This window comes from Epinephelus lanceolatus, chromosome 14 (assembly GCF_041903045.1).
Source record: "Epinephelus lanceolatus isolate andai-2023 chromosome 14, ASM4190304v1, whole genome shotgun sequence".
NCBI classification, from domain to species: Eukaryota; Metazoa; Chordata; class Actinopteri; order Perciformes; family Serranidae; genus Epinephelus; species Epinephelus lanceolatus.
In genome coordinates, this window is record NC_135747.1 from 42690199 (window position 1) to 42713866 (window position 23668).

A 23668-nucleotide genomic window follows, 5' to 3' on the forward strand; every position below is an offset into this window, starting at 1 on the left:
AATATGCTGGTGTTACAAACCTGACTTAGGGCTTGCAACAAATGGCAGAGTCCACACACTAATAAAAGAGTGAAAAGGGTACTTATTAAATTAAGATTAAAAACACACAATGACCAATCAGACTGCCATCAGTGGTGTGAATTGTGTGTAGATGAGTGAAGTGAGGATGGTAAAAGTAAAGCTAAACAATCTAAAGAGGTGGTGATGTGGAAGGCATCCTGGCTGCTCAGTACAAGTAAAGGGGGTCTCCTAGGATGACAATTACATCCTTAGGCCCTTCTCTCTTCAGGTGAAGCCAACCAACTCCCAGGGACCTACTGGCACTCCTGGAAGACACAGAACTGCAGAGAACTAAAGAGTGGTAAATAGACAAAGAGACGCTGTCATACTGGGAATATCCACTATCAACTAATAGCACACACTGCTCTTGATAGAAATAATAATATGGATGGTCATGATTGTGGTTATGGTTTTATAATTATTTTTTACTGTAGGATTTATTTGCATATTGCATACATAAATTGAAAAAGCTGATCTGAAATACAGAGTATTTAATATAATAATAAATAATAGAAATCAATATCTTGATTAAGATATTTATTTATTACAGAGTCTACAGAATACTGTGAGCCAGTTTAGGGAGAAGACTCAAATTGTGCTGCTCCACTCAACATACTCATTATTCTGCATGTCATGTCATCAGATTACAGAGCAACTTCTTTCCTCACCCCCAGGCCACACTGCCCGCGTGAGCAGTGCATGGCAGCCACCTTGTTAAACTACTGTGCGTTGCTGCTGCAGCGCTGCCTGCTGCTATAACTGCTGTATTTCCACAGTTAAAAGCTGGTAGTCCACAAACTTTCTATCTTGATGCATTCCTTCATAATTTCGGGGGCTATACACAAATTACTAGCTCAAGATATATACAAATTGGACAAATATTTAATCCATCCTACCTCCGCCCAGCATCCACCTGCAGACTCTGCCTGAGTCTAGTTCCTCTCAAGTGCTGGAAATTTGTAAGGAGGCTTCCACATCAGGTACTCAGGCCTGGAGTCGAGTACACTTAACTCCAAAGTCCAGTTTGTTTGATTAGTGTGAACACAGTGTATCATACTTGGGCACAGTTGGGAATGATTCGCATCAGGTGTAGACACCGGTTGTACCAAACATGGAAGTGGACTGTTGCTAAACAGAGTAGCAGTTAGATAATTGGAAAAAAAATAGTCAGCTGGGAGAGGCTCCAGCACACCCGTGACCTCTCACAGGAAAAGCGATTACGGAAAAATGAATTACCTAAGCCCAAGATATGTGTATAATATCCACTCTGCCTCCAACTCACTGGCCCCTGCTGATCAAGTTCTTTTTTACCTTACCTTACTTACAGGTCTTCTTGGATTCACTCAAGTGTGACCCATCATGATAAACAGATCTAAGGACCTGAAGTAATAGAATGGGACACAACCTGGACCCATTTGATGAAACGTGCACCTGATTCTTTACAGATCCTGGGTCAGATTCAGGTCTGGGTAGACCCGTGAGCACCTCTATTGAAAAGACATTTCTCAAAGTGGCTGGTCTTCTTCGAAATCTGCATATGCAGCATGAGTTGAACTCCTCAGAATCCTCTGAAGTGCACGGTCATGGGTGAAAAAGTAGAAAGGTGGGCGAGAGGGTCGTTTTTAACATTGTCTCCAAAATAGAAATAATGGATGGCAGAATGCAAAGGTTGACGCCAACGTATGATGGGCTTGGGATGTTGTGATTGACACATTTGTCTACACTGTTTACAGTGTACATTACACTGTACATTACATTACACTTTCAACAAAGCAAGCAAGTGTGGTTGCTTTCGTTATACTCCCTTGCCAGAAAATTAATTCTTGTTAATTGGAAGAGCGCTTAGGCTCCAATACATAAACGCTGGCTTGAGAAAGTATTGGCCCATTTAAAGCTAGCGAAATTGAGATACTCCTCTCAAGGCTGTACTAAAAAAGAATTATGTGTGGCAGCCATTCTTGGACTGTTTCAACAAGGAATTCTCTATGCCTGCACAAGATAACCCTAATGCTTACTGCCCATACCTCATAAACTGACGAGACATTGTTGACTTTGTAGATCACACAGCTTCAGCAAAATATATTTAAAACATGCTGCTCTCACAAATGGTTTTTCTACGGACTGTCATGCACTCAAATTTTTACGTATCCCACATATTTGACAGGCTGCGATCATGTGACCAATGCACTGACGGGAGTTAACAAGAAAGCAGTCCCGAGTGGTCTTATAAGGAGTTAGGCTGGGTTGCGGATGGGTCACTGAACCCAGACTTTCCCTCACAACTTTCCCCTGGAGACACGTGTTTGGAACCGTGTGAATCATTTTAAGATACGTCTTCACCATGTTTATTTTCCTAAACCTAACCTCTGTAACTTTACGTTAATTATGTAACGGTACGTTAAGGATGTAATGTCATTGGTGGGGCACTAATTTGTAGGATATCATGCAAATTGTTGTGCATGCATTGTTCATTGGATATCATATGAACCGTCCTATGAGAATACATTGATTTAAACCCACTGTCAGATAACATAAAGAAAAACACATGTCCAGTATTGTCTGAGAAGCCAAATTTCAAGAGCTCAGAACAAATTTAAAGAAATTATAACTGATTCAAAGGTAGACATGAGATGGGATGGTGCCCTATTCTTTGAACCAAGACACTTAAGCATTGTAATCAAACTACAAATACAATATTTGTAATGTGTGACTGCTAGAAGCACTTGCATCTACATGTTCTGGATGACGGTGTACACTATAGGGTGGCATGTGCTGCAGAAACAATCCTCTAAATGTAAATTAAATGTGTGGGAATTAGAATTTGTTTGTGAAACCAAATAAATCTGAATTCCATCTAACTGCAAATGTGCAGTGTTAACCTTAAATTAATAACAGATTATAATATTTATTTTCTGTTATTATGCAGTTCTTTTATGCATGAAAGTTTACCACATACAGGGATTTTCTCAACATCATTTACACCCTCTGATGCCCACCTCATCCCCATTAACGTCCCCTCCTGAACCACCCAGGCCTCAAAACAACCAGTGAAACAGAAAGTCAAAATAGAGGAATGGAATTTTTTTTATTTAATGACCATTTACATGCAGGAATCCATGATACGCCTCATGCTCATGAACCTCATGCCGCTCATGCCCATGTCCCTGAAGCTCCTGTACTCTCCGGGCCTCAGGTACATCATCCTGCCTCTGTACTGGGGCTGCTCGTACATCAGCCACTGGCCGTCCATCACGTGACAGGACATGCAGTCGTTCATACGGTAACGGTCCATGATGTTGTCGCAGTCGTCCATCAGCTCATGCATCTGACCACCGAAGTTCTCCCTCTCATAGATCCTCATCTTGTAGGATCCTCTGTGCTGTAATGGGAAAAAGAAAGGTCAGAAAACCACTCAAAGATATCTGAAGGAAATACTATGATATGAATAAATAACCGTCAGTACCATGGGGATCATACGGCAAGACCTGATGCAGTCTGACATTCCCATCATGCTCATGTAGTCAGCGTACTCGCCCCTCCTCATGAAGTACTGGTTTCCCATGTAGTTGGGGCGGTCGTAGACCATGAAGCAGCCGCTCTCAACCCTGCAGGAGTGACACCTGCTCAGGTAGGAGGTCAGCTCAGGACAGTCGCTGCTGGTCTCATAGTGACGACCCTGGAAGTTCCTGTCCTCGTAGAAGATGATCTGAGACACAACAATGCTTCATCAGCACCACAATAACAATGCAGTGACAATTAATCAAGTTTAAATTTGAGCCTGAAGTGGATTATTTTAATGGAGGGCTCATCCCCAGTACCTACCCTGCCCATGTTCATGATTGTATTTGGTCTGTCCTCAGGACTGAGTCGTGGCAGCTGTGTATCCCTGGCAGGGGTAACCGTTACTTTTATACGTGCTCAATGTGGAAAAAGTATGTAGGGCTTCTATTGTGCAAATCCCTGAGCCAGCAACATGCAAGAGAAGCCTACTGAGCAGTCAGGGCGCTAAAGGGTTATTATCTCGCACTATACCACTCTGGTGGAAATGCATGTACTGTACACATGCATTATTGTTAACATATAAAGAGAAGGTTCCAACTGCAATATGACACCTCTGTCTTTCACTGTGTGCTGGATATTTGCCTCATACTCTAAAGGTGACCCTTTCATCGTGGCTTAATGTGTGATAACTGCAGTTTATAGAGACAGGACTTTTATAATTGTGATCATTTAGTTCATTGTTAACAAAATAGTTTGAGTTAACCAAACATTAACTTTAAATGTGGTGCATCAGAAAACAGTTACATAAATCTGATTTCACACTCATCAGGTTTATTTTGCAAAGCACACTTTTATTGCACTTTAGGTTTAGAGAATGTTCTGAAACAAAGAACGTTTGTACAAAACTTTTTGCTGATAAAGATTAAATTATATTTGTTAGACTGATCTTAATGAATATATATAATTAGTATGACTGTTATTATATTTTAACAGCCATTGAAACCTGATGATAGTGTAACATAGTTGAAAAGTTCTCAACTGGTTGATTCACTTTGACCTATCAAAAAGCAAATAAGACTGGGGGTGGATGGGTCCAACAACCACCGACTTTCACCCAGGAAGCTGCTGTTCACTTCCTGTAATACTGTAAAGCCAAACCCTGTTCTGTTTTCCTAAACCCAACCACGTGTGTGTTGTTGAAGGAAAAAAAAAAAAATTAATTATCGGTGTTGAACCAACATAGTGCTTTTATTTTGAAAGAGACTGTATGCAAACTGTACATTTCCTGTGAAAACAGAAGTGTATTTTGAAAACAGACAATGCATGTAACAGGCTGAAGTTGACACGGCGTCCCAGAACGTCAACAACCAACACACCCAGGGTACCTTGGACGTCATATGTGGACGTGGAAAGTCCATGACCAAACGTGGACATGTGACGAGGTCATAGTGAGGATGGGTTGGCTTATACTCGCAGTAGTGTTCTTGGCACGAGGGTGCATGAGCCAAAAATGACGTCATCACATATGTTGTGCAAGGCGCAAAGGCTCTGCAAGTTTTCAGTTGTAGTCTCAAACTCGCCTCATATCTGACAAACAGTTGTGATTGGCCCAACCAGGGTCAGGTCAGCTGGAAATTTGTCTGAACAGGAGGGAGACCAGACACATCTGCCATACTTGATGTACTTACATTTTGTATCTCAACATGTAAAGTCCAGGACCAAAGTTGAACATGTGACGAGATCGGAGTGAGAATGTGTTGTGTTACAGACTTTGAGTTTTAGTCATCGGTGCTTGTATGAACTTATTACCACTTGGCTTTAGTTAATTAAATGTAGCACGTAGATCAACGTATTTGATAACGTTGATATTCTTGCATGATTTGAACTATAAATAGTTTTGTTGTGAGATGATTCTGTTTCACTGTGATGGAAATTAAGTATTTATAATTTCATATAAGTCCATGTATCCACCCCTGATCGATGACACAAATTAGCCTCATTGCCATCTGACTTGACCTTTGCCCTTGGCAGTGCCAACGCAAAATTAAATGAGTGAACAAGCCCACTTTTCTGACATCCATGTTTTTATTATTATTATTTATTCAGATTCTCACAGATAAGTATCACAACCATTTATTTCTCTGTCTCTAAACTTACAAAACTTACTAAAATAAAAGTGCACAGGAGATGTCTTCAGTTTTAGTCTTTGACAGTTTGGTCAAGTTTTTCAACAAACATCAGGAGACACTGGTTCATATGTTTATTGAGACTGGGATATCGACATGACTGTGAGATGTGACATTCAGCAGGTGTGTTTGTATTGTAATACCTGTTCTGAACATCTTAAATCTTGCCACTAACAAGTACAATAATAATAACTAGTCCATACCCATTGAGTACACAGTTGCCCGCGTGCAGTTTCACATGGTGTGTGTTTGGGATACAGGTCATAGGAAATTGCAGATTAAATAGTCAAGTGAACCCATTAAGAAGAGCAATGTATTCAGACAGAGTGTTTGTGAATTTGATAGTGCGACTGCTTTATTGAAAGTACAGTAGTACCATTGCCAGTAGTGGGATAGTTAGTGGGCTAAAACTGTACATTAGTAGTTGAGGCAGCACGTTGAAAGGCAGATAGTTAAAGTGTTTATATATTGTATTGACTTAAAAGTGGGGCGCACTGGTAGTTCACATGGGAAAGGTGCAGCTAGCCCTTGTTGCAGCAGCATACCATACCATGACTTAGTCATACCAAACATTAGAAAACACCAACATTGGTCCACAGGGGGAGCCACAGCGATCGGTCACATTTTAGCCATTTTGAAGCATTTTTCTGTTGTTATAGCGCCACCCAGTTGCCAATTAGAGTTAAATTTCTCCAGTCACCTTGAGGCGTCCTGTTCTACATATCTACCAAGTTTAGTAAAAATCCATATGGCGGTTAGGCCTAGATAAGAAATGAGCTCTCTAGCGCCCCCATTTTGTTTGATGGGGTCAATAATGGAGGGGTCCCCTCAGATTATGTGTGGTCATATGCCTACAAAGTTGTGTGGTGATGGGTGAAACCCTTGAGATGTTATACACCTTTATGTGATGAGCCACGCCCTCCGCAATATTCATTGCCTTATAGAAGCCAGTTTTAGTAAATTTTCCAACTTTTGCCAAGAGGGAACTTTAGATATTGGTCCCTAGATTATGTTCACCCAGTTTCATGCAGATCGCTCAAACTTCCTAGGAAGAGATCCATTTGAAGTGTTTTTCAAAAAATTCAAACGGCGGAAAATCTATATAAGCGGAAGTTATGGGTTCTTGAGGCAAATGTGTTCCTCATGAGGAGAGGCATCTCTGTGCAAAGTTTCATGTCTCTACGACATACGGGGCATGAGATATGCCCATTCAAAGTTTGACATTTCAATCGGTTGCTATAGCGCCCCCTTTGATGTAATATTGCTTCATTCACATCCTCCCATGACCCTCTACCACTGTGCTGAAACTGTGACGGAGAAAAACGTGGAACAGACACACACACAGAGTTTTTGTCATTATATAGTAAGATACAAAAACTTAAGCTAATAAAAGAGGTTTGAAGTACATGGGTACAGACTTGCCACAAAGTTTCCAAACACTTTTCATTTGTTATTCTCAAGTCAATTATTATTCAACCAGACAAATCAATAACTTGTACCTACCAATGTATCATACATCTCGAGGACAGTTTTCATTAAGATACCGTGGAGTCCAATTATGGAATACAAATTTGCATTTATTAACCGATTCTATGTCTCTATCTAGATATAAAATGAAACTCAAGGAAGTTTTTTTGCTGTTTTGTGATTTTATGTTTTTTCTCAATGTTTGAATTTAATATTAATTAGGTAGAAGATATTTTGTTGATGCTTCACACTGCATTGTTAGTATTATTACTGTTATTATTTTAATTGTATTTTAATTTTCCTAGGTGGGGTTTTTAGATAAGCCCGTAATGGGTTTCTACCTCACCTGCACATGTGATGTATTTGTTGCTTTTATATTTGAATTTTCTTTAAGAATGTGTTAATAAAACTTAAAACTTAAACTTAAACTAAATGAAATTACGATGAAAAATGAAAAATACAAAACTATAATAACTCATTACTTATCATATGAATGCCCACTTTAAACAGCACTGATCAAAGTGTGCATTCATGTAATGATCAATTTAACAAATATGGTTTAATGAGAAGAGTCAGTTAATGTTTTTTGTGTTGAAAGTGTTTGGTCTGATGATCCTTAAAAAGGTCACAAGCTGAATTGCGTCGATCTGACAGAAGGCCTCATTCAGAGTTCACAAACTGACTTCTTGTACTTGGGGAACATTAACGTAATTAATATGTCCATTTAAGAATAGGTTTTGTCAATTTTAGATAACATTATCCTGCCTTTTCCGTATGTTGAAACAGTGTGGGCTCGCTGTAATGACAAAGAAATCCAAATTTCTTTTTACAAGTTATGTTTTTTTTTAGTACAAATTTACCACTTTTTAAAACACTTATTCACTGTAGTGTCTCACTGAGCCAGTGAACACAACATCATGGTAACGTTTCTTCTTACACCTGTAATTTCAGTGCTATATGTCAATAATGTGTGCTGTAAAAAGGGTCAATAATGTTAACTGAGAGATAATTGAATGTCAGCACTTGAAGACTGAATAGTATTTTTTAAACAGTCAAATAAACTACAGCGTGTCTTGTATTTGTTGCAGTAATTTCAGGAAACATGTAGAAAATCAGGTCCATGTTATTTGTCTGACAGCCCATTAGTCTGACATCCCGTTGTTCCGATATGTGTTTGCCACTTTCTTTTTTATTTTAACCCACACCATGATCTTTTCCTGACCCTAACCAAGTGTTTTTTGTGCCTAAACCTAACCAGACCTTAACCACAGGGCATCGTGATGATTTCGGAACAATGGGACTTTGGAACAACGGGTTTAATATGGTCAGAACAATGGGATGTCGTCGGACCAATGGGTTGTCGGGATAATGGGTTGTCGGACCAATAGGTAGTTCCCAGGAAATCATGCACAGTCTCACAGTGACCATTTCCATCATTTGAAATTCATCTTTATTGTCACGTGCATCATATATGACATAACACATTCCATAGGTAGAAGAAGAAGAAGTCTTGACCTGGCTATGGGGTACAGTTATTAAAATAGCAGCAGTCACTACAGCCTGAACTGTCCTCTGACGTACCGGATCAGTTGGATGCTGATGATTCATGCAAAAAAAATTTTTTTAGATTCTAATTTTGTGGCCAAATTTTCCTCCCGGCTCACTGGTACCAAACTCAACGCTAAATTGATTTATTGATATTTGTTGATTTTGTTTTTTAAGCCTCCAGCCTGTGCTGTTCTCTAGCAGGAGTCCATGATACGCCGCATGGATCCGATCCTCATGTCCATGGGACCCATTCCCATGTCTCTCATGCTCCTGTACTCTCCGGGCCTCAGGTACAGCATCCTGCCTCTGTAGTGGGGCTGCTCGTACATCAGCCAGTGGCCGTCCATCACATGAGCAGACAGGCAGTCGTTCATATGGTAACGATCCATGATGTTGTCGCAGTCGTCCATCAGCTCATGCATCTGACCACCAAAGTTCTCCCTCTCGTAGATCCTCATCCTGAATGGACCTCTGTGCTGTAAAGTATAAGGAGACAGACTTTATGATTAAGAATGGCTCCGTCCGTGCTGTGTTGGAGAGTCTGCTTCTATCATTATTCAAACCAAAGCTTCCTACCATGGGGATCATGCGACATGAACGGATGCAGTCACTCATGCTCATTCCCATCAGGCGCTGGTTGTCGGGGTACTCTCCCCTCCTGGCCAGCATCTGGTGGCCCATGAAGTTTGGACGTTCGTAGACCATGAAGCAGCCGCTCTCCACCCTGCAGGAGTTGCAGCGGCTCAGGTAGGAGGTCAACTCAGGACAGTCGCTGCTGGTCTCATAAGAGCGACCCTGGAAGTTCTTGTCCTCGTAGAAAATGATCTGAAAACAAATCAGCACATTTTAAACCTCAGGTACATTATCTAATTACAGAATTAATCAACCTTTACCACAGAATAAAAATACTCCCTTACTCTGCCCATTTTGGTGTTCAGTCCTATCCCTGATTGCACTGGTACGTCGCCCAGCCAAACTCTGTGTCACTTTTATACCCATCATGATAGCTAAATGATCTATGGAGCCATTGTTTTGAACGTCTTACTCAGCAGCGTAGCATACAGGGCTATGATGTTTGTTAAATCGCTCTGTAAATGGTTATCATTCCAGAATGTGCATCTGATGCAGTGCCAAGTGCAGCAGCTCTCCTATGGGATACAAGTGGGTGACAGCAGCAAATGTGTCAGCTGGGACTCTTTGTGCTGTCAGTGTTCAGTGTGTGGCGACAGCAGTTAAAGTAGAGGCGCACATACACACAGTATTTACATTTTCTGCTACTTTAGACCTCTGCTCTGCAGGGAAATGTATGTGTTACTTTAAATATGAAACATTTGTATTGATTAAACAAACAAACTGTATAGAATAGTTAATTAGCTTCACTTTGACCAGCTACAACAGTAAAATGCTACGTAGACATTAATACATCAGATATAAAGCTCTTTTTATATGATCCTGTCTTGTAACGCACTTTGAGCATATTTGCTTGACATTTGCTACATAAATAAATATATTAATATTATTATAATGGATTATTTAATAATTTTCTGTACCACCTTGTAACTTTGGTTTTGACAGGCGCTACAGAAATAAAGTTTACTTAATTTTAGCTTTAATACTTTCACTTAAGTCTACCGCAAATCATTTCCAGGAAGTTACAACATGTAACTGTAATATTTCACAATAAAATGCATTATCATCACCTCACAGGCTTTTACTGTGATATTTAACTAAATACAGAATTTTACTGTGAAATTCACGCAGGTAAATACAGTTATTTTCCAGGAGCATACAGCTACATCACAGTAACATGCTGTGAGATCACAGTACACTGCTGTCAGTTCACAGTAAATTACTGTGAAAATGATGCTAGCAGCCAGTAATTTACTGTAAATGTACAGTCAGATATTTTATATGCTATATATATGTTTCATTCATATTGCAGGAATCATACTTGTATTTTTACACTGTTGTTTTGCTACTTTTACTTAAAGGATCTGAATATTTCCTGCATTTCTGTTTTTCTATTAGACTGTTATTTTGAAATAATGCAACAGGAAAATATGGACTTATTAATGTTAACATTATCTGTCATTAAAATGTATTTGTACAGGATCATATTATCGGACAACAAAATCTATATTTTTAAGGAATCAGGTGGTTTTTGGTATGTTCGCATGATTCATTACTCCCCTGGACATCTCACCAACCCCCACTCCTCCCCCCACCTCATCACCTCATCCCCCAGCACACAGCCCCCCTGCTCCAGCTTGTCCTTCACTACCTGTCAGGTGAGAGATCAGCTGAGGAGGATAAAGACGAGGAAGGCTGCGGGTCCAGACGGCATCAGCTCCAGGCTCCTGAAGTCCTGCGCAGACCAACTCTGCAGGATAGTTGAAACCATCTTCAACCTGAGCCTGAGGCTGGGGAGAGAACCACAGCTGTGGAAGACATCCTGCGTGGTACCTGTGCCCAAGACTCCGCACCCCAAGGACTTCAGCAGCTTCAGACCGGTGGCATTAACATCGCACCTCATGAAGACTCTGGAGCGCCTGGTCCTGTCTCATCTCTGCCCCGCAGTAGGCCCTTCAATGGACCCGCTGCAGTTTGCCTACCAGCCTGGCATTGGGGTGGACGACGCCGTCATCTTCCTCCTGCATAGAGCTCTTCATCACCTGGAGAAGCCTGGAAGCTCTGTGAGAATCATGTTCTTTGATTTCTCCAGCGCTTTCAACACCATACAGCCTGCGCTTCTGAGGGACAAACTGAAGCACATAGGGGTGGCTAATCACCTCACATCCTGGATCCTGGACTATCTCACGGACCGGCCGCAGTATGTCAGGACCCAGGATTGTGTATCGGACTTGGTTGTCTGCAGTACGGGGGCCCCACAGGGGACGGTGCTGGCACCGTTCCTCTTCACCCTCTACACTGCAGACTTTTCATACGACACCCCCACCTGTCATCTGCAGAAGTTCTCTGATGACTCTGCCATAGTCGGCCTCATCACAGATGGGGACAACAGGGAGTACAGAGAACTGAACCAGGACTTTGTGGACTGGTGCCTGAGGAACCACATTCAGATCAACGCGGGGAAAACCAAAGAGCTGGTGGTGGATTTCCGCAGGCGCAGACTCCTCCCCCCAACACCGGTGAACATCCAGGGAAAGGACATTGAGATGGTGACATCTTATAAGTACCTGGGTGTTCATCTTAACAATAAACTGGACTGGACTGATCACATAACAGCACTGTACTGGAAAGGCCAAAGCAGACTCTACCTGCTGAGGCAGCTCAGGTCTTTTGGAGTGCAGGGGGGGCTCCTGAAGACCTTCTTTGACACTGTGGTGGCATCAGCCATCTTTTACGGAGTGGTCTGCTGGGGCAGCAGCGTCTCGGCTGCAGATAGGAAGAGACTGGACAAGCTGATCAAGAAGGCCAGCTCTGTCCTGGGATGCTCTCTGGACTCTGTGCAGGTGGTGGGAGAAAGGAGGACTAATGACTCCCATCCTCTGCAGGAGGAGATAAAAGCTCTGGAGAGCTCCTTCAGCGATAGACTGATTCACCCAAAGTGTGTGAAGGAACGCTATCGCAGGTCCTTCCTGCCTGCTGCTGTCAGGCTACATAACCAGCACTGCTCACAGTAAACTGCACCATGGACACTTTAGGGACACTATGGACACCTTATAAACACCACTATAAGCATAACTGTCCCCCATGTTGTTGTTGTTTATTTGCACATACAATACACACTTTGCACTAAATATGTTCACTTTAATCCATTGCTCACTTTTTATTCACTGCTCATTATTATTATTATTATTTATTGCTGTTTCTTGTATTTTTTGTACTTTGCATGCCTAGTTTGTTTTACGTCGTTTTACGTTTTTAAATTTTGAAATCTTTATTCTGACTCTTTCCCCTTGACTGCTGTAACACTGGAATTTCTCAATTGTGGGATCAATAAAGGTGTATCTTATCTTACCTTATCTTATCTTATCTTATCTTATCTTATCTTATCTTATCTCTTATTTAATAATTAATTTAATTAATCAATGTCCAATTTCCACTGGAAGTACTGGACATGAAAATGGGATGCGATCTGAATGTGTGCTGTTTATGTACATAGTGATGGTAATCCAAAGAGAATAAACGACCCTGATATATATGTATGTATGTATGTATGTATATATATATATATATATATATATATACATACATACATACATATATATATATATATATATATATATATATATATATATATATATATATATATATATATATACATACATACATATATATATATATATATATATATATATATATATATATATATATATACAGCAGACAGACAGTGGCAAATCTTCCTATTGGCAACACAGACAGCCGCCCAGTGACCCATTGTTTTTTATTTTTTTAATGTTTTTTTTTTTTTTATACATTAAAAGATTGGAAATCAGGGAGGCGATGGAGCGTATGTGGAGAGAATTATAGTAAGAGAAAATTTTAAAAAAGAAAAAAGCAATCGGGGGCTCAGGACAAAATTAAAGAAAGAAAGAAAAAAGAAGAAGAAGAGCAAATTTGCACATTTTTGTATTCTTTGATTATTTATAATCATTGTTTGTTAGCTAAGTTGTTTGTGTTAATTTGTCATTAGCTACTACGACTAATATTAATATTAATGTTAAATAATAGTAATAATTTGGGGGGGTACGGGCCTGAGCGGGGCTTGCTAGGTTTGGCACTGCAGACAGAAAAAAATAAAACACCAAACACAACAACAAAGTGTATTGAGAAAAATAAAACAAGTGTAAAACTAGTATGGAAGTATTTTCACAGACAAACCCCTTGGTGTTTGGTTTTTCAAAGGTGAATGATTCACTAGAATCAGTGCACAAGTTTTGGTCCCTAACATGAGTCAAGCCTAAAAAATTGCCTGGTCACACATTTCTTGGTGAGTGAGCCGTAATCCTGGACTGATGATGTACTGATGAAGGGTGTAGGTCTCAACAGCTGGCAGTGGAGGGGGTGGGCAGATGCAGTCGTGGCATGGAAGAGTAACATAGCGTCCTACATTCTGGTGAAGTTTATGCAGTTTGCACATTTTTTATTTTTTTTTTGCATCAGTTTATTGTCAAAACAAACGTCCTCTTTACTTTCAGGTTTTTATTCAGGGCGAGGGCGTCTGCACATGTTCTAGATATTAATGTGGATGTGTTTCCTGCCCTGCCTTTACATCTACGCCTGTGCTCACCAAACATGAATTGTAGCAATGACGTGTATTTAGAAAAATGTCACAAATAAAGTGAGTGTACATTTAGTGCAGAAGTGTTTTGTCAGATATTGAAACCCTCGTCATGAAGGTGGAGTCCAGCAGTTTATTTTATTTTTTTACTTTAAAGGAGGACACACAACACGCAGGTTATAAGACAGGTCAACATCAAAGTTCACAAGGCTGAAATAGTCTGACTTTTAGTCCCCATAATGAGTCATGCATGTCCGAACCTCTGACCCCTGATCCCTAGCTGATGATGTCCTGTAAACACGTAGGTTTCAATACAAGTTATGCAAGTTATACAAATGAAACGGGGGGTTGGGGTCCTTCTGACAGAATTTTTTTTTGCATTCTGGTCAATTTTTATGCAACAATTTTTTTATGCAAATGTGTGTCAGAATAAAAGTCCTCCACTACATTTGTAGGACCCCCTTGAAAACAAGATGGTTCATCTCAAGGAGCTATCCACTAATAAACTTTATTATTCTATGTTTTTTTTGTGGGGGAAATGAACATGTTCTAGATACTGAGGGGGGCGTGTCCCATGCACCCCCCTCGAAATCTACATGTATATCCTGATGACATGGTCAGGGGTTCAGGGTTCCCACACATTTTAATGGACAGAATTTCAAGACTTCTCCGTGACTTTTCAAGGACCTTTACCTCTACTCGCCTGACGTTTTTCAGACATATCAGATTCAAACTCCATTTAAACATAATTTCAGCTAGCTTGCGAACATGGAGGGAAAAAATAATAAAGAAATATTTGAGAATAAAATGTCACACATTGACACGTATTGGAGCTACATTACACTGGCCAACCCGGTCTCACTCTGAAGTCGTCGAAATCCAGCACTTGGTCGTGACTTCCAGCGTCAAACACAGATGAAAAAAATGCCTTTTTTTCATGTCAGCATGATACACCACCAGGCGCCGTTATTATTCAACAGTGGCGTCAGGAGGAAATGTGTGGGACAATAACAAAAATCAAGGTGGCAGAAGTCAGAGTATGGAGAGCAGGAGGGGGGGGGAGGTGGATGGGTCCAACAACCATCAGCTTTCACCCAGGAGGCCGGTGTTTACTTCCTGTAAGACTATGAAGCCAAACCCTGCTCTTTTGTCCTAAACCCAACCATGTGCATGTGTTGTGGTGGTGTTGTAGCGACGTAGTGCTTTTATTTTGAAAGAGACTGTATGCAAACTGTACATTTCCTGTGAAAACAGAAGTGTATTTTGAAGACAGACAATGCATGTAACAGGCTGAAGTTGACAAGGCGTCCCAGAACGTCAACAACCAACACACCCAGGGTACCTTGGACGTCATATGTGGACGTGGAAAGTCTTGACCTCACTGTATCTCGATGAGGTCGCAGTGAGAACGTGTTGCGTCTGTAACATGAATTTGCTGTGATGTTACATTATGTGGAAGATTATCCACAGAGGATTTATTTCACAGCAAAATTCCAAAACTTTCAGTGAGTTTTTACTAATTCCAAGACTCTTCCAGGTTGTCCTGGACTGTGGAACCCTGGGAGTTATTTTCAGGGCCACAAAGGAAAGTACGTGAACGGGACTTTGTGTAACACTGGTGGAGGTCCCCTTTGAGAGTTTTTTTGTGTTACTCTAGAAACTTCCCTGCAGATCAGAGCAGCGTGACTGCACAGTGACAGCGTGGTACAGTATAGACAGCAGCTGCCTGTGTAGTACGTGTGGTCAGTGCAATGAGCTGAACATTCATCTGTGTTTGGATGTGGATTAAAAGAACAGATCGTATGTTGTTTTGCACTAATATGTCACTGTATGGTATGAGAATGAAAAGGATATAAAACAAAATTTACATCAGTTATAGAATGTACGATCATCTGAGTTACGATCACTGCAGAGTAACTGAAACGATAAAAATACTTGCATGTATGTTTGCATCTTTTCTGTAGTTGTATATCTGTACCTCTCTGGCATGCTGTTCAGCAGATGTGTAATTTGGTGTGTGCACATTAAAGCTGTAATACTGCCGTACAGTGTGTGACTGAGCTGGATGAATGATGCACTTTAAACACCAGTCATGCAGCTTTAACCCTCACGCACACACACACACACACACACACACACACACGCACACGCACACACACACCTAACACAAAGCCCACCCTCTTTTTGATAAAAGACAACGACGACCAGCTGACGTTTGATTCCTCTCTGATTTTATTCAACCACATTTTTCTGTTTCTCTGCTTCAACAGGAATCCATTATACGCCTGGCGGAGCTGAGCCTCATGCCGCTGTATCCCACATCTCTCATGCTCCTGTACTCTCCAGGCCTCAGGTATATCATCCTGCCTCTGTAGTGGGGCTGCTCGTACATCAGCCAGTGGCCGTCCATCACGTTGCAGGACTGGCAGTCGGACATGCGGTAGCGGTCCTGGAAGTTTTCGCAGTCGTCCATCAGCTCATGACTCAGGCCCTGGAAGTTCTCCCTCTCGTAGATCCTCATCCTGTAAGAGCCTCTGTGCTGTTGGGGGACACAGAGAGGAGGACGTGTCAGCACTGAAGGACTTTACCATGCCAGAACTCACAGTCACATCAGATACTCACTTTCTAACAGCACAGCAGGAGAATAAATCAAGCTAGCAGCTCACCAGACAACTCTGACTCAATCCAACATGAAAGATTACTCCTTTAGAATCATGTTTATCTTTTCCAAATCTATGCATACCTGAGGAATCAAACGGCAGGAGCGGATCGAGTCACTCATGCCCATAGACATGTAGTCAGAGTACTCTCCTCTCCTCAGGAAGTACTGGTTTCCCATGTAGTTGGGGCGGTCGTAGACCATGAAGCAGCCGCTCTCCACCCTGCAGGAAGTACACCTGCTCAGGTAGGAGGACATGTCAGAGCAGTCGCTCATGCACTCATAGGAGCGACCCTGGAAGTTCCTGTCCTCGTAGAAGATGATCTGTGGGAAAGAGAAACAGCACAAACCGATTTAGAGCAGGCCTGAAGTTTAACTTTTATAAATATACCATTGCACTGTCCCCCTCTTTTATCTGTTTGTCCACTTGTTCACTCTGCCCAAACTAAAACGTGTTTGTTTCCTGCTCTACTCTCCACATACCTTGCCCATGTTTGATGATCTGTGTTTGTGGGAATCTGTCCAACAACCTGTGGCTGCCAGGCGGCTTTTATACTTTAAACGCGCTGTAACAGGGTTTTGTTATTCAAATTATCTGGAAGCTGATGAATAAGCAGCTCTGCGATCGCTGTTAATTTCATTTGTGCCATCATGATCCAGAACAAAGGGAGGGGAAATGGGTGGAAGACACAAGGCAGGAGAGGAGGGGGAAGAACTGGGCTGCAGTTTATACATTTCTCAGACAGGAGACGATCAGAGTGACGAGGAAAAAAAACGGCGTTAGATCGCAGCTTGAGCCGAATGTCTGGATGGGTTTTTCATGCTTTGCTTGAATGCGTCACGAGCTCAGATTACGGATGTCTTAAGAACAGAGATGACACTTTACAAATAACTACAAGTCACATTTAATACACATTTGGAATGTTGTGTTTTTGTGAATGTTCCAGAGCTTTGTGCTCAAGCCTGTTTGGAAAAATTTAAATATTTTAGTGAACAGTTTTTGTTTATTTCTGATCCCCTGATACAAACACTCATCCCAAAGGGATGCCCAGAAATATATTTTTTTAATCTCAGTAATATCTGTGTTTGTTCATTTTAATGCCTGTGACATGTATCTAAAGCGACTCATAAAATCTGCAGCAGGCTGTTAGGAGTAATTTTAACACAGTCGTTTTATAGTGGGGCTTATTATATATATATATATATATATATATATATATATATATATATATATATTTATTATTTCTTTTACTTCTTTTGTACGCTTTTTTAAATCAGACATTTTGACTTGTGAAAGCAGTTGTTACTAATAAACATTAACGATGGCTCTACTGAGTTCAGCTGGCCCAGTGAGGACAGTGAGCCAGCACGCACAAAACCAGCACCCTGAAACTGAAGCAGCTGAGTGGAATTCAGCCAACACTCATTTCATCACTAAACAGTAACGAATATCTGCATGTACGTCTTCATTTACTCTGAGTTTAGGAGCCAGGTTTGAAGGAACTTACTATACGGTCAGTGTCACTGTTTGGCTTTATTCAGCATTTTAAAATGAACATTATGTTTATTGTGTTAAAACCTTTTGTCATGACTGTAAAACACTTTTCTGTGGAGTGTGTTTTGAATTGAATGGATCTGAAATGAACCAAATCAAATGTGACGACTTAAATAACAACACGTATAAAGTTTTTCAGTCCAATCCAACTTTATTTATATGACACCATTCATACAGTCACGCTGCCCAAAGTGATTCACAGAGCAGCATTAAAACAGTGCAGAAAAAAATCACGAGTTACAACAATAAAAAGTAAAATTTTTAAACACGAGAGATAAAAGATAGGAGATGAGACCAAAGATAAGACTTTAAAAGTGAGGCAAAGAATGACGAGGCATTTTATGTCAAACTGGTCGTATAGATTTACACTACGATGTTAATTTAGATCCTAATACTCAGAATACTTCCAGCTGTGATGAACTTGGCCTGTTGAAAGAAATACACAAAAATGCATCCAGCTAATCCTGTGAAGCCATGAGTTCATGTGCAGTGGGCACAACTCAGTAACATAAATGGGACTGAAGCTGGCTGGGGTTTAATGTGCCTACTAACTAACGTGCAAAAGCTTTATGGTGCATCCTGGAGTCCCAGTGGACTTCCAGGTCTTCCAGTTAAACCACAACATACAGTAGCACTATGTTAAAATCATGACATCGCCTCTCACTCTACGTCACGTTTCCTTCGCTGTCAACCAAACAAAATTCCCTAGAAACAATAAATCTTTTTTGAATGACTCGTCTAAACTAGATTGGTTCACTGCAGACTTCTGGACGTGTCAAACACAGGCGTAACTGAAAACAGTAATCATGGCTGCGCTCCAGCTGACGAGGCCATCGTTATCGTCATTAGCTGCGCCTGTGCTGCTCCTGCTGTAAGATCTGAGCTGTGAGTTCATGTCTGAGGAGGAAGTGTCACCGTCAGTGTGGAAAAGGATTGTTGGTGTGATGGAAGAGATGTTACGTAATTGCATTTCATATGTTTTCAGAATTCGTTTCGACCCAGGAGTCCTGTCATGTCATGCATGCTATTACTTAACTGACAGTGCAACCAACGACTTGTTCAGCCGACTGGTCTCCTGAAGAAAGTAAAAGACGAGACAAGATATCACAGTTGTAAAGTTTGCTGCTGCCACCCATCATCCAAGAGTAATGATGATACCCTCTGATCTTATCCTGTAAGGCAACAAAACGAAGACAATTCACCAGATAATTTCCTGTCAAACAAAAAAATAACTGCAGATAAAAACCAAGTAAACAGCCATTTTACAGGGAAGAACTCAATGGAGACGATTCACACAATCATCATGATGGCTGTTGGACTTTATAAGTTGGACATGTTAGTTTTAGCAATTCTTTGCTAAGAGGCTATCACATGTGGACAAGGGGAAATCAAACTTGACCAAACCATTTTGCTGATATGCAAATCAGGCTCATTTAGATGACAAAAGCTTTCCCTCGTCTGCACATTCTGCATTTCGATATAAACCACAACACAGCTGCAGCTGGGTGGGAGGCAAGCAATATCATTAACAATGGGGAAGGTAAGGAGCAAACGCTGTCCTCTAAAGGGTTTCAAGATCTGTCAGGCAGTAACTGCAGCGCATGCAAACCGTCTTCTGTCTAGTTTGTTGTCATTTTAATGGCAGCCAGGCGCGACAATATGCTGTTGTTGAGTTTACCAGGATGTGTCTGTTTCCTTCCGTCCAGATTGCGTTCTTCGAGGATAAGAATTTCCAAGGGCGATGCCACACGTGCAGCGCGGACTGTCCGGACCTGCGCTCTTACTTCAGCCGTTGCAACTCCATTAAGGTGGAAAGTGGCTGCTGGGTACTGTACGAGCATCCCAACTACACTGGCAACCAGTACGTCCTGAGCCCCGGGGAATACCCTGATCACCAGCAGTGGATGGGATTCAATGATAGCATCAAGTCATGTCGCTGTATCAACAACGTAAGCTCCTTAGATGCTTTTAAGAACGTAACCAACAGGTAGCAAAGATTTGAAAATCATCCTTTGGCAATCACTGTTGTATTTATATCATGATATTATCAAAGCACCAGTTTCATCGAGCTGGGATAAACTCACTGCACCAAGCTGCAGATTAGCTAAAACATTACGTCTCATTATTTAGTAGTTTACATAAAATTGAGGACACAGCATGATTTTAAAACTTTTTGGGTTAATGTTTTGCGAGGCAGTGCCCAGCTCCAGTCAAATACCACAGAGTGCGCCAACCAAGCAATAATCAGTCAAAGGCCAACAGAGAAAAAGGAGATAAAAGGCTCATGATTTGGCAGCAGGGTGCTTTATGTCCGTGCCCTTGCACATCAGTTATTGAAGGAAACTAGGAAAACAGCCAAGAAGCCCATTTGTAGATGTGAGCTCAAAGTGACTGAGGGAACAGAAATAGGTCAGAGGATTCAGACACCAAACACTGACATGATTTCATCAACTTTTTATTCTCTGACTCTTTCAAGGTGTATGGAAAGTCCTGGAAGATCCTGTTCTACGAAAAGAAGGATTTCCAAGGACAGGCGGCAGAGTGCGTTGAGGATTGCCCATCGATTTACGAGGCCTTCAAGTTCCGGGAAGTCCACTCCTCTGTGGTTATGGATGGTGCGTGGGTCCTCTACGATCAGCCCAACTACCACGGACACCAGTACTTCCTGGAACGTGGCGAGTACCGCAACTATACAGACTGGGGCGCCACCTCCCCTGCTGTTGGATCCTTCCGCATGATCACAGAGTTCTAGAACAGCAGCAACCACGCAGGGTTCTGCAGCCCCTAACACAGTCACCTGAATGCTCCAGAAATGTAACACAAGGTTCCACAGCAGCCCAAAGGCAACCAACGTTCCAGAGTCCTAACGTTCCAGAATCTTGAGGAAGTTCAAGAACCCCTCCAAAAGTTCGGAGTTCAGGAAGGCTACGATTCCAGAGCCCTTCAGCCTCCCACTTGCTTCTTCCATTCAGACATCTGTCCTTCTCCCCAGAACCCTGAGCGCTGCACTCAAATAAATAAAAGTATTTCTTACCCACAGCAGTGCTGCCTGTGCTCTGTCTCATTACGTTACTTAACGGCTTTTAGTTTGTCCTCTAGCGTCCTCCAGTAAACATTGTTCAGTACAGTTTACATCTCATGACAGACTGACGTTAGATCAGCAGAGATGGGCACAAACTTTCTATAAAGTTTATAGAATTTAAAATACTTTCTCATCAAATGTTTCAAAATAAAATGAATGAACTTTATTTAGAACCAAAAAGGAGTAGGTAGAGGTAAAACTTATATGTCCCTGCCCCTTTCTTACATTTCTTCTTTTAACACATTTATTACTTCAACAAATTCCTGATTTTTTTATTGCCAACTAACATACGACTATCCCCAGTCTGTTTGCCACCCAGTTCAATACATAAGTAATAAGCCCAGTTTATTCACAGTCCAAGTGCCACCCTGTGTTACAGAATAAATATGCTCCACTCTAACACACCTTTCCTCGTCTATATATCTGCCAAAAATATCTTTTAGTATAGTTTTTCAAATTGACTTATATCTGTGCTTTGTTTCAACTCCTTCCTCACGTCCACCCCACACACTGAAACACACACACTCCTCTTTGTTGTATGACCACACTGTTTTTTAAAATTAAATTCTCCTCTTAAATTATAACCCCGCTCCCGTCACTAAATATTTTCTGAATAAAGTTAATTCTAAAATTTCAGTGCACGTGACTTTAAAACACAAAATACTGGCATGAGAAAAAGTGTTCATGTGTTCAAACTCATATAATCAATATGAATCTGACTTTAATCCCCCAAATGAGGAGCTCTGCCAAATTCCCACATCATAAATGTGGAGTGGATCAATCAGGAGATCTTGGAGGTGGAAGGTTGCGACTTCAGGGGCGCCTGCAGAGTGGTCTCTCTCAGTCAAAGTCAGCATTGTATTTTAAGTATTTTAAACACACAAACACAAGCTGTTAAATTACTTTGTCACGAATTACATCCTTTTTGTGGCAAAATATTTATTACAAAATACTCACTAATACATTCAGTCGAAGACTTACCCACCTTTGAACATCAGCTGTGTTATACAGTAAGAAACTTTGACAGGACGAGACAACTAATGAAAATTAGACATTAAGAGATAGAGATAATCCTTCATTCCTCCCACAGCTGAGACGATTGCAACATTAACAGGTAAAACATTTCAACATCAACACGTTGACAGTGAGGATGTTGGTGCAGGTCCTGACTTACTTCACAATGTTCCACATTCAGGTACAGAAAAGACCTTGTTTAACACACAGTAGAATAAAAATGATGATTATTGTTTACCTGTTTATTATATATAATTTGATAGTATCATCGCAACCACTACAACCAATTCACTGCTTACTGGGACGAATCCAGGCTGACTGGCAGAGATGCTCATTTTGTCTGTGAGTAAGGATTCATATTTAATTTTATATCAGTGACATTTAGACATATTTTCAGTTGCCCAAAAAGGTGGGCTGATGTTTTATGATTAAACACTTTATAAATTTGGCAGGGTCAAAACTCGTTTAAATAGTTCACAGACCAGAGACAGTATTTACTGTGTTTATGTGAATCTTTGTTTAATAAAACTGTATGCAGCGGATTGAGAATTCCTGCTGCATATTATTTCTGCAAAGTAGAAGACGACAGTTTCAGATGTTTCTGCGTTCCAAATCGTCCCATCAACACAGAACTATCAAACCTGTTCACAACCCCAAACTGAGCACAGAAATAAATGGCTGCACAAAAGAACAAAATAAAATAAATTGTGTCAATTTCTGACACCGTTTAAGAACTTTCAATTTTATAATTGATTTTATTTTTCTACTGGAAAGCATTTTAGTTTTATCGATTCCAAAATTGTTTGAAGCCCCCTATAGGAACTTTCATTTTGAGTTGATTTTGCCGACCCTGTTGACAAAAGCGGTAGTGTTTTGCCGGAATGAAGCTTACATTTCCCATGAGCTCTAGCACGTACTGTCGTAAAGATGCTTACCTGGCTCGCACCTGTGTTTGTTTTAGGGATGAATGAAACAACAAGATGGAAAACTTTTCTCTGTGTGACTGAGACGTGGCTGACTGTTGGTGAGTCCAGTGCTTTCACAGAACTTTTACCTGATGATTGCTGCTATTTTAACTCCCCGCGGATGTTGGGTCGAGGAGGAGGAATAGCGACTATTTATAAGAGTCACTATAAATGTAAGCAGCTAGGTAAGATGACGTGTGCCGTCTGAGTGCCGTAAATCGTTTCATCCTGGAAGCGACCTGGGGCGGACCCGGAGACAGTTTCCTAAAGGTATGGATATACACTATATAGAAATAGCTTATCTTCACACCGATGGTCTCATTTGCTGTTGTAGGTCACACACAGACATCAGCAGAAACCAGAGACTTTTGCATATCCAGTTAAAA

General features: G+C 41.0%; 4 protein-coding genes across 4 annotated transcripts; 1 reads left to right on the top strand and 3 right to left on the bottom strand.

Moving 5' to 3' along the window:
* Positions 1 to 3126: 3126 nt before the first annotated feature.
* LOC117251386 (gamma-crystallin M3-like) lies at positions 3127 to 3943 on the bottom strand. The gene is made up of 3 exons (XM_033617646.1): positions 3883 to 3943; positions 3524 to 3766; positions 3127 to 3439 (listed from the first exon to the last, which is right to left on the bottom strand). The coding sequence occupies exons 1-3, from the start codon at positions 3895 to 3897 to the stop codon at positions 3161 to 3163; spliced, it is 537 nt and encodes a 178-aa protein (XP_033473537.1). The 5' UTR covers positions 3898 to 3943; the 3' UTR covers positions 3127 to 3160.
* A 4732-nt stretch (positions 3944 to 8675) lies between these two features.
* Positions 8676 to 9791, bottom strand: LOC117251385 (gamma-crystallin M3-like). The gene is made up of 3 exons (XM_033617645.2): positions 9680 to 9791; positions 9339 to 9587; positions 8676 to 9238 (listed from the first exon to the last, which is right to left on the bottom strand). Exons 1-3 carry the CDS (start codon positions 9686 to 9688, stop codon positions 8957 to 8959), a joined length of 540 nt encoding a protein of 179 aa, XP_033473536.1. The 5' UTR covers positions 9689 to 9791; the 3' UTR covers positions 8676 to 8956.
* Positions 9792 to 16270: 6479 nt separating this feature from the next.
* On the bottom strand, positions 16271 to 17287 carry LOC117251388 (gamma-crystallin M3-like). Its single transcript, XM_033617647.2, has 3 exons — positions 17150 to 17287; positions 16751 to 16990; positions 16271 to 16546 (listed from the first exon to the last, which is right to left on the bottom strand). The coding sequence occupies exons 1-3, from the start codon at positions 17156 to 17158 to the stop codon at positions 16271 to 16273; spliced, it is 525 nt and encodes a 174-aa protein (XP_033473538.1). The 5' UTR covers positions 17159 to 17287.
* Positions 17288 to 19903: 2616 nt separating this feature from the next.
* LOC117251713 (gamma-crystallin B-like) lies at positions 19904 to 21245 on the top strand. Its single transcript, XM_033618229.2, has 2 exons — positions 19904 to 20170; positions 20698 to 21245. Exons 1-2 carry the CDS (start codon positions 19904 to 19906, stop codon positions 20971 to 20973), a joined length of 543 nt encoding a protein of 180 aa, XP_033474120.2. The 3' UTR covers positions 20974 to 21245.
* Positions 21246 to 23668: the final 2423 nt, after the last annotated feature.